At 40.1% G+C, this 11,288-nt stretch overlaps 1 protein-coding gene across 1 annotated transcript in view; it reads left to right on the top strand.

Moving 5' to 3' along the window:
• Positions 1 to 11,020, top strand: part of LOC143292906 (uncharacterized) — a 21,015-nt gene extending 9,995 nt beyond the window's left edge. Inside the window, exons 8-14 of the mRNA XM_076603590.1 lie at positions 1 to 16; positions 703 to 871; positions 2,161 to 2,340; positions 2,872 to 2,953; positions 5,089 to 5,229; positions 6,235 to 6,325; positions 8,018 to 11,020. The exon at positions 1 to 16 is cut by the window's left edge and continues 142 nt beyond it. Coding sequence (XP_076459705.1) covers positions 1 to 16; positions 703 to 871; positions 2,161 to 2,340; positions 2,872 to 2,953; positions 5,089 to 5,229; positions 6,235 to 6,282 — 636 coding nt within the window. The 3' untranslated portion in view covers positions 6,283 to 6,325; positions 8,018 to 11,020. The remainder of the gene's footprint in view (positions 17 to 702; positions 872 to 2,160; positions 2,341 to 2,871; positions 2,954 to 5,088; positions 5,230 to 6,234; positions 6,326 to 8,017) is intronic.
• Positions 11,021 to 11,288: the final 268 nt, after the last annotated feature.

Genomic DNA, 11,288 nt, shown 5'->3' with positions numbered 1-11,288 from the left:
GTGGACGTTGGCGCTTGTGAGTCCTCTTCCATCAGTAGGGCTTCCTTTGCTGGCTTGCTTTTTTCATTGTCTTTCTTTCATTCTTCTTCTTCTTCTTCTTCTTCTTTTGTCGTTTTTTTTTGTTTGTTTGTTTTTGTTTTGTTTTTGTTTTGTTTGTTGTTTTTTTGTCGTTTTTTTTCTGTCTCGTTTTCCTTCCCTTTCTTTCCACGTTTCTCTGCTTTTCTTTTTCTGCAGTGTCTTTTTTTTATATCTGTATGTCTGTGTGTGTGTCTGTCTGTGTGTGTGTCTGTGTGTCTGTCTGTCAGTCCGAGGAAATGAACAAGTAACCGAGTTAGTCACGTTTTAGGTGTGTGTGTGTGTGTGTGTGTGTGTGTGTGTGTGTGTGTGTGTGTGTTGAGCATCAGTTGAGAACTTTTTCCACATTGCTTTTTTCATATCAAAAAAGATATTCATCTCTCTCTCTCTCTCTCTCTCTCTCTCTCTCTCTCTCTCTTTCCCCTCTCCCTCTCTCTCTACTTCCTCTGTCTCTTAAGGTGGTGGTGGTGTTGTTTTTTTTCTACTGAGTGACCGATCAATCGATTGCTTGGTCAGGTAGATGGGCTGGGTTGTTACATTGAACGATAGTTTGCTAATATTCCCTCCTCTCTCTCTCTCTCTCTCCCCACCCACCCTCCTCCTCCTCGACCCCCCGTCCCCCCGCAGTCGTGGACAGCACCAGAGATGCATGTCAGGCACAGAGCGAGAGCCCGCTGTGTACAGTGCTGCATCGCTGCGTGAACGGGAGCTGCTTCCACAAGTGTGAGTTCCACCAGTGCTCTTCACACGGCCAGTGCTACGTGCAGGTCGACAGTCCTTACAACCCCCAGTGCCGGTGAGTGAGGCAGGGGGGGAACCATGATGGTTGGGGAGGGGGGCGACGATGGAGGTAATATAATAGTGTATGTGGGGGGGGGGGGGGGAATTATAGTGAGGGCAGGGCAGATACTTAAAGGTTGAGGGACTGAGGGGTGATAACAAGTGATTGAATGAGGAGGGCTTGGTCTGTGTGTGTGTGTGTGTGTGTGTCTCCCTCTCTCTCTCTGTGAAAATGTCAGTTGAACTATAACGCTCAGCTATCGAACTCTAAACTATAGCCTACATCAACAAGAGTTTACTTTTTTTTTTTTTTAATCTAGTAGGACGAAAATGTGCAATGTACAAATGACTAATGGACCATCCCTTAAATGTGTATACTTCTGGGAAAGAAACCAGATGGCAAGAAATATAATCTGACGTCAAAAGCAAAGGACAAGAAACGAACAAACAAAAAGAACAAAATAAAACATAAAAACAACAACAACAAAACAAACAAACAAACAAAAATACAAAAAAACAGGCATTTTGTCTTGAATATAATTTGTTGCTCTCTCTCTCTCTCTCTCTCTGTCTCTCTCTCTCTCTCTCTCTCTCTCTCTCTCTCTCTCTCTCTCTCTCTCTCGAATAAAAAACGCATTGAGTTTTTAGTTCTGAGTTCTCATTGTTTCTCTGTCTCTCTACCTGTCTTTAGCTTTATTCCCTCTTTAGGGCGAGGGATGGATGTAAAAAAGCATGTTACTTGCTTATCTATTACCCTCGATAATAAAGAGTTTGTCTTGTCTTGTCTTGTCTTGTTTCTCTCTGTGTCTCTGTCTCTCTCATTCTCTCCCTCCCTCCCTCTCTCTCTCTCTCTCTCTCTCTCTCTCTCTCTCTCTCTGCCATCCATTCACCCACCATCATTACCTTCTCAGCATTTTGATTATGTTCTCCAATGCAACACGCACAGGTCACTGCTGCTTCTATAAGTATTAGTACCACTGGGATTTGTTTGTTTGTGTGTTGATGTTGTTGCTGCTGTTTTGTTTGTTGCTGGGATTTTTTTGGGGTGGGGTCTCTTGTTTGTTACATGTTTGTTTGATTGATTTTTTTTTTTTTTTTTTTTTTTTTTTTTGCAACGATTGATCGTAATACCAGTTGTGAGAACAACATCAGTGACGACTTCGATGATGATAATCACAAACCATGGAGGATGACAGTCACGTTAACAAGAAACACTATAAAAACATTTTTTTCTTTTTTAAACCCACAAACATCTGAAACGTGGACGGTGTTCACAGCACAGTCACCAAGCTGTTGTCATTCCAGGTGTGTGTCTGACGGGGTGTACGACTACAGCGGCCCCCTGTGTGACGACCAGGCTTTGCAGGCACGCTGGGTGGGGGCCATCGTGGGAGGCGTGTGCGGGTTCGTGCTGCTCGTTGTCGTCGTCGCCATCGTCATCTACTGCTGCCACTGCCGGGGGAGAAACAAGCACGACAGCGAACTGTGAGAGCCCGAAGTATTATTACTATATTGCTGGTGGAAGTTTCACTTTCACTTTCTCAAAGAAGCGTCACTGCGTTCGGACGAATCCATATACGCTACACCATATCTTCAGGTTACATGCCTGACAGCAACATAACCCAACGCCGCTTGTCAGGCCATGTGTGCGTGTATATTTGTGTTCCTATCGGAGTGGATTTCTTTTGTAGGACAATACTTTTGTTGCTGTGGCATCTTTTTTTCATTATCCCAAGTACGTGCTGCACACGGGACCTCGGTTTATCGTCTTATCCGAATGACTAGAGGCTCTGATTTTCCAGTCAAACACTGTTGATGTAAGAATGGTACGACCACTCGCTGACTAGTAATAAAGTGACGTTGACGACAATGAATGTAATGGATGACTGTGAAGATGACGACGACGATGATGATTGATGATTATGATTGAGACGATGGTGTATCATACGTGACAAAGAACACGCACATGCTAACTGAAATACCTTGACAATGTTGTTGGGTGTGTTCTGTCTACAGAGAAAGCTTTTCTGATGATGGACTCAATCGCCACCTGGCTGATCCCCCAATCACCAGTGGCTATGACAATGCAGTTTATCAGGTGAGAACTCATGCAGCTACAATTGCCACTATATTCTTCTCTTCTTCTTCTTCTGCGTTCACTCGTATGCACACGAGTGGGCTTTTACTTGTATGACCGTTTTTACCCCGCCATGTAGGCAGCCATACTCCGCTTTCGGGGGGGGGGGTGCATGCTGGGTATGTTCTTGTTTCCATAACCCACCGAACGCTGACATGGATTACAGGATCTTTAACGTGCGTATTTGATCTTCTGCTTGCATTTACACACGAAGGGGGTTCAGGCACCAGCAAGTCTGCACATATGTTGACCTGGGAGATCGTAAAAATCTCCACCCTTTACCCACCAGGCGCCGTCACCGTGATTCGAACCCGGGACCCTCAGATTGACAGTCCAACGCTTTAACCACTTGGCTATTGCGCCCGTCGATATTCTTCTCAAAATACAGAACTGACGACGACGATACGTCTTCTGTTAATACTCATTACTACATTCAACATAAGCACCGTCTGTTGTTCCAAATACAAAACAGACTGCCCTCACACAAGTTTTCGGGTGAGAACTCTATAATCTCAATTATCACTGTTTTGTGTCAAACTACAAAATGTACTTAGACAAGTTGTACGTACTTTCAGGTGAAAACCCCTTGGCAAAACATACAGAGAAAACCATGAACCAACCCTGTCTGAAAAATGAATCTAAGAAAAGTGAGCATGGGATTTAAATGTACTGTGTAGCCTACAGTTAGACTTACTGGTCGTAAAACAAAAAAAAACCAACTTTTGTTTCTGTTCGAATTTTCTGTTACAAGTCTTTTGTTTCCACAACCACGTCTCACGTGTTTACACAAAGTGAATCTATATAAGAAAGGTTATACATCAGTTGCCTCTGTATTCGTTTACCCGCGGCATGTGTGTGGCAGTGGTAAACATTTACACTGCCATTTTCTCGGCAACCGCAAGTGACATGTAAGGGAAACCAGAGTGATATATATCGAAAAATCTATTATAGCTGTCACCGTCATTAAGTTAGTACTCCTATGAGAAAGCAATACATTTTGATAAACGTTGCGACGGGCGCAATAGCCGAGTGGTTAAAGCGTTGGACTGTCAATCTGAGGGTCCCGGGTTCGACTCAACGGTGACGGCGCCTGGTGGGTAAAGGGTGGAGATTTTTACGATCTCCTAGGTCAACATATGTACAGACCTGCTAGTGCCTGAACCCCCTTCGTGTGTATATGCAAGCAGAAGATCAAATACACACGTTAAAGATCCTGTAATCCATGTCAGCGTTCGGTGGGTTATGGAAACAAGAACATACCCAGCATGCACACCCCCGAAAACGGAGTATGGCTGCCTTCATGGCGGGGTAAAAACGGTCATACACGTAAAAGCCCACTCGTGTGCATACGAGTGAACGCAGAAGAAGAAGAAGATAAACGTTGCAGCTAAATTTTTGTTACCAAAAAAAATTTTTTTTTTAGATAAATAAATAAATCCAGCTTCAGTGTGTTCCCTTCCAAAACTGGTAAAGATACATTTAATAAAAGCTTTTAACTTGCAACAGCCTTTAATTGAAACAGCTTCTGTTAACATCGGATCAGACGTGTCTTATCTATCAAGATTTAAAATCCATTCGGAATTCATTCTAGTGGATAGAAGGGAAAGGGAGGCAATGTTTTCGTAACGTTGGCAAGGAAGAGTTGTGACTCAAAAGGACCTGTAAGACAGGGGAAAGAAAACGAAAGTCTCCTTTGGCCACATAGTCTGCCATGCAGTCCCTTCTTGTGATTCATCTGAGGCTCAAGTTATCAGACCCCAAACCAGCAAGCAGAGAGATAAGCAAATGAGAATGGCTGCAGTTGTGAGCGCCCCTCTACTTCCCAGATCCCCACGCCTACCCCCTTCCCCCTCCTCCTGCATTTAATTTTAGGATTTAGGCTACAGAAACGTGACTGCATGACGAATAGAAAGAAGACTGACATCAGAGTAGGTAGTAATAGTAGTTTGAAATGCGCCACTCTGAGGATCCTCTCGCAGAAAATCAAAACATTTGAATTAACCACTTAGCGGCCTTCGCACTTCCTACGTTAGATATATAGATTTCTCTGTGTGTGTGTGTGTGTGTGTGTGTGTGTGTGTGTGTGTGTGTTACAGAGAGAGCAAGGGTCACACACGTACCACAGTCTCCCGTACGCTGAAGTACGAGAGCCATTGGACCCGGACTTCTTGGATCAGCCCAAAGACAGCGTCGCTTTGGAGCCTGTGTCAGACTGGAGGCAACGCGCCCCACAAAAAGTCAGTCCATCAGTCTGTCTGCCTGTCTGGATGTCTATCCAGCTCGCTCTCTCTCTCTCTCTCTCTCTCTCTCTCTCTCTTCTCTCCCTCACCCTCCATCCTCCACTCTGATCTGTATAGCGGTGTATGTTGTGTGTGTTGTTCTTTCATTTTGTTCATTTTTTCCTATACATTTTACTGACACCATGCTTGTACCTGTATGTCATGTGTGTGTGTGTGTGTGTGTGTGTGTGTTGTTTGTTTGTTTGATTTTTGTTGTTGTTTGTTTTGTTATGTTTTGTTTTTGTTTTGTTTTGTTTTTTTGTTGTTGTTGGTTTGGTTGTTGTTTTTTTTAATTTCTATTTTATTTTATTTATTATTTTTTTGTCCTACCTGTTATGTATCTCTACTAACACCATGCTTTCATGCTTTCATTTTGTTTTGTATGTGTGTAGTGTAGACCCTATTCAGGGCGGGGACTGGATATAAAAAAGCACACCAGTGCTTATCTATTATCCTCGAAATAAAGAATTTGTCTTGTCTTGTCTTGTCTTGTCTTGTCTCTTTCTCTGTCTCAGCCTCTCTCTCTCTCTCTCTCTCTCTCTCTCCCCCCTCTCTCTCTCTCTCTCTCCCCTCTCTCTCTCTCTCAGACCGGTTGTCTAAGACTCCATGTCTGTCTCACCAACAACATTATTGTCCTCTTCTGATGGACGTATGTGTTTCTTTTTCTTTCTTTTTTTCTTCTATATCACCTTTATGTATTCATCGCTTACGTAGTAAGGAAGAGGACAGGATGAAAAAAAAAAGCACAAGTATTCATTTATCATCCTCTCGACGCTGTCTTTATATCTGAGATATAGTTGTATTCCCATCGTCGTGTTCACGTATATATATATATATATATATATATATATATATATATATATACATACATACATACATACATACACACTCACACAGTGAGTGTACATCGCTGACTGACGAATGTAGCATGTGTTCACTGAGGGTGTTGATTGATCATTTCAGCTTGTGATCCAGAGACCTCAGGTGGATCTTGCTCCCCGGCCCCACTGACACTTGTGTTAGTTCCTCCATGACGTGGGTGTTGGCAGTGCTGGTGAGTGACACTGGTGATATTTCTACCTCTTCTTAAAATTCCTTGAAAATTACCCATGGAGATTTAACTCTCTCCATACGAACGGCGAAAGAGACGACGTTAACAGCGTTTCACCCCAGTTACCATCATCAAAATATTGCAAGTGGAAGGCTCTTATACTGAAGAGGTGAATGTTGACAAAGAATACCACAATTCTGACGACGGAAGCTAAAGGTTGGGTCATTTAGACACCCACTGGACATCCGAGGGGTCTGTGTAGAGGAGAAGAGAGGACTGGCCGTACTGAGTGATTTAAGACTCGCGTTGTCCATTTTGACCTTGCTACTCATAGACAAAGACATCAATGTTGTTGCCTGTGGAGAATTTTTGAGTCTTTGTTTAAAATTCTTCATCTGATAAATTCATTGATATGGCTGAACTGATTTCAAGTTGTTGTACTGGTCTTTGCCACTGTAATAGATTACCAGTCTCAACTTGAAAAAAAAAATCGTTGAAAAATTGTCTGCTTTTGGACCATGTTGCTGACTAAACGATAAACAATCTTCTGTTGAACGAATTGCATGAAACTCTGTAATTATTCGCAAAACTATGGTTATGACATTGTTTTGAGCTGGCCGCAAAGGGTACGTATGCATTCGAGGCACTAAGATTGTTGACCGACTGGCCAAGATTGCCACACGCACCATAATTTCCATGTGCAGACCTTAATTCCAGGGTTGCCATTCATGACCAAAAGGGCGTCTGTGTGAAAGAGGAAGGGAATTTACAAACCAACATTGAAAACCGGGAGATACAGGACTGTTTCCTGAAGGTTCTACACTCCTTTCTTACCCATTATTACCACCTGAAAGATGAAATGGCCTTCGTGGCATACCCATACTGATCAGCCTCTCAGTTCTAAACAGCAGTCTTACTGACTACTGGGATCTGCCCGATACCATACACAAGCACATCTCTGCTGACTTCACACAGAGTCCTTTTGCCCAGAACTCCATCCGAGATAATTATGAAGTAACAATATGTGTTTGATCTGAAATCAGTTTTGTGTTGATTGAGGTAAACTAGGATCTGAAGTGGTCTTTGTGGTGTCATCGTTCTTCTTGCCTATTTGTAAAGATTTGCTGTTTCTTGGTGTGTTTTTTTGTTTTGTTTTTTAACGCATTAACATACCTCAGATAGCCTTTTTTTTCAATTGATTGATTGCTATAGATACTTATATAGCGTCTATCTGGCCTCGGTCGGAGACCAAGCTCTAAGCGCTTTACAAACACGGAGTCATTAACTCAACAGGCTGTCTACCGGGTAGAGCCGACTGACGATTGGGCTATAAATATAAACAAAGTGAACTGATTTGAATCCATTAATGGATTTCTTGTGGTAATCTCAGATGGGTCATGTCGTTTATTTCCTTTCATTTTTTTCTTCGTTTCTCAGTTTTGTGTGTGTGTGTGTGTGTGTGTGTGTGTGTGTGTGTGTGTGTGTGTGTGTGTGTGTGTGTGTGTGTGTGTGCTGTCTCTTTGTTTGTTAATTTCAGTTTATCACAGCTTGAATGGGTATCACTGATAACTTAATTTTCTTTCCATGGGAACAAAACTCATGTATCCAAATGCGAACTTCGCCATTCTGATTCTTCGCCTACATTTCTGGTTACCATGGGTGTGAGACGTTGCACTGTCTTTTTTCATGTTTCAGACGTGAACAACACGAAACCGGGAATCAGAAAACATCGTGAGTGCCTTCCAACAATGTCGGCGTGAAGCTGGTCTTCACCTGGACTTTCTGGCAGCCGTTACCCTGACGCATGCCTTATGGCCGTAGCACCGAACGTTATAACTGTTACAAAGCTGAATCGGATGCCCAGTGTTTCTTTGAATGATTGGTTGGTTAAAAAAAAAAAATTGGTTGTCCAGTATTGTAGTTTGGTAAATAATCATCCATATAAACAACCATCAAAAACTGGATAATCTGAATTGAAACGTTATGACTATTACAAAGTTGGATGCGGATGCCCAGTGTTCTTTGAATGATTGGTTGGTTAAAAAAAAAATTGGTTGTCCAGTATTGTAGTATGGTAAATAATCATCCATATAAACAATCATCAAAAACTGGATAATCTGAATTGAAACGTTATGACTATTACAAAGTTGGATGCGGATGCCCAGTGTTCTTTGAATGATTGGTTGGTTTAAAAAAAAATGGTTGTCCAGTATTGTAGTTTGGTAAATAATCATCCATATAAACAACCATCAAAAACTGGATAATCTGAATTGAAACGTTATGACTATTACAAAGTTTGATGCGGATGCCCAGTGTTCTTTGAATGATTGGTTGGTTAAAAAAAAAATTGGTTGTCCAGTATTGTAGTACGGTAAATAATCATCCATATAAACAATCATCAAAAACTGGATAATCTGAATTGAAACGTTATGACTATTACAAAGTTAGATGCGGATGCCCAGTGTTCTTTGAATGATTGGTTGGTTAAAAAAAAAATTGGTTGTCCAGTATTGTAGTTTGGTAAATAATCATCCATATAAACAATCATCAAAAACTGGATAATCTGAATTGAAACGTTATGACTATTACAAAGTTGGATGCGGATGCCCAGTGTTCTTTGAATGATTGGTTGGTTCGAAAAATTGGTTGTCTAGTATTGTAGTATGGTAAATAATCATCCATATAAACAATCATCAAAAACTGGATAATCTGAATTGAAACGTTATGACTATTACAAAGTTGGATGCGGATGCCCAGTGTTCTTTGAATGATTGGTTGGTTAAAAAAAAAATTGGTTGTCCAGTATTGTAGTTTGGTAAATAATCATCCATATAAACAACCATCAAAAACTGGATAATCTGAATTGAAACGTTATGACTATTACAAAGTTGGATGCGGATGCCCAGTGTTCTTTGAATGATTGGTTGGTTAAAAAAAAAATTGGTTGTCCAGTATTGTAGTATGGTAAATAATCATCCATATAAACAATCATCAAAAACTGGATAATCTGAATTGAAACGTTATGACTATTACAAAGTTGGATGCGGATGCCCAGTGTTCTTTGAATGATTGGTTGGTTCGAAAAATTGGTTGTCTAGTATTGTAGTTTGGTAAAATAATCATCCATGTAAACAATCATCAAAAACTAGATAATCTAAATTGGTATTTAAACGCCAAAACAAGCAGATGTTCATGCTGCACTTTTACTGGATATTCCACCAACTTGAGTAAATAACCGATCAGTAGCGGCAACTGTTAGAGTAAGTAATGATCTCGAGTGGTTTGAATAATTGATGATGCAGTGCAATTTAAATAATCTAAGTAAATAGGTTTGGAAAGTGTCCGATAAATAGTTTAATTATTCGGTAAAGCTTTGTTTTTACAGTCCGCGACACGACTGAATGTAAACATAAAAACTATATGCATACACATATCGCTTTTGCATTTTACAAAGATAAACAATGTATTGGTAAGTCGTATTCTTAGAAAGAATCAGTGATGAAAATATGAACGTAGTTTGAGATCTTCATATGCATATATTCAGTAAAATAGACAAACTGGTTTACACCTGCATACGCATTTAGGCCTACTGTATGGTATATGAATACATACAACGCCTTGCTTTGTTACATTAATTGTTCTGGTCGATCATGTGTGTTCGTTTTAGACAGCCAAAGAACATGTTTAAATCATTCATCAGGGATTTCAATTCTTTGTTCATCGAACTATCATTTTGGACGGAATGTTGATGTATGATTTTTTTAATTTGTTTTGTGTTGTCAGGAATTTCTTTACTCATTTTACTCTTGTACATAAAAAAATTACATTCAACAGAATGAAGTCAAACGATTTTGTAATTCTTATTGCTTTGGATTTGTTTTGAATGTTTTGTTTGTTTGTTTGTTTGTGTGCGTGTGTGGTTGTTGTTGTTGATGATGATGATGTTTAGGGGGAAGGGGGAGGGATGTTTGTTGTTGTTGTTGTTGTTGTTGCTTACCATGACCTAAAGTGTTCACCATTCCCAAAACATGAAAGTGATTCATTCAAATTACAGTTCCCTGTGTTTTCACCTGTGCATTTATCGTGTATTTGTTGTGTCCACATGTCTCATTCGCTGTCTGCTCTGGAAATAACCCCTCCATTACCTTTTCTTTACCATTACCTTTTCTTTACCATCCTTCTCCTTAAGTTCACATTGTTTAGAAAATAAAGTTAAAAAGTAAAAAGTAAAAAAAACAACCGCAAGTCTCATTGGAAAGAAACTGAGGACGGCAATTATGGATGAATCTGCAATGCTTCGAACATTTGTTTCTTTCTTTCTTTCTCTCGTTCCTTGATTTCTCAAGCACTGCTGACATAAGTCATGTTCCAGGCATATATAGGTCTCTCTAAATGTTTTTTTTTCTTTTAAAAAAACAAACTCAACTTGATGATTGTCAGATGGAATCATCAAATCCAGACCTGTAATTTAACACAAATGTTAGGTATGTCTTTTTTTCAATTATCGAACACGAAACGGATGTGCATTCTTTGTTATACTGTATAAACAACTGTTGTGCATATTATTAGTCAGGATATTGATCCTTTCCTGTATGAATGTGGTGCTGCACTAGCGTGATCCATGTATGTAATTGAATCCATGTATTTTTTAATGGATAATGTATGTAATGTGAATCAATAAACGTGATAACCACCTCATGAGTTTTGTTTGATATATTCCCTGGATTGTTCATCACCACTCACTCCAAAACTAGAATTGTGTATAGCTTTTTGCTTGTGACCTGATACACGTTTGTTTTGGGGTTGTTTTTTTTGTTTTTGTTTTTTTTGTTTGTTTGTTTGTTGTTGTTTTTGTTGTTGTTGTTTTTTACAAACATGATGCTATTGATTCTGCATGACACAACTGCATTACAAATTCATGAAAGAACCAAAAATGATAGCATGACTAAATGAGAATCTTTTCCCA

Source organism: Babylonia areolata, chromosome 18 (assembly GCF_041734735.1).
Source record: "Babylonia areolata isolate BAREFJ2019XMU chromosome 18, ASM4173473v1, whole genome shotgun sequence".
In the NCBI taxonomy this organism is placed as follows: domain Eukaryota; kingdom Metazoa; phylum Mollusca; class Gastropoda; order Neogastropoda; family Buccinidae; genus Babylonia; species Babylonia areolata.
This window is presented reverse-complemented; position numbering and strand designations above follow the sequence as displayed.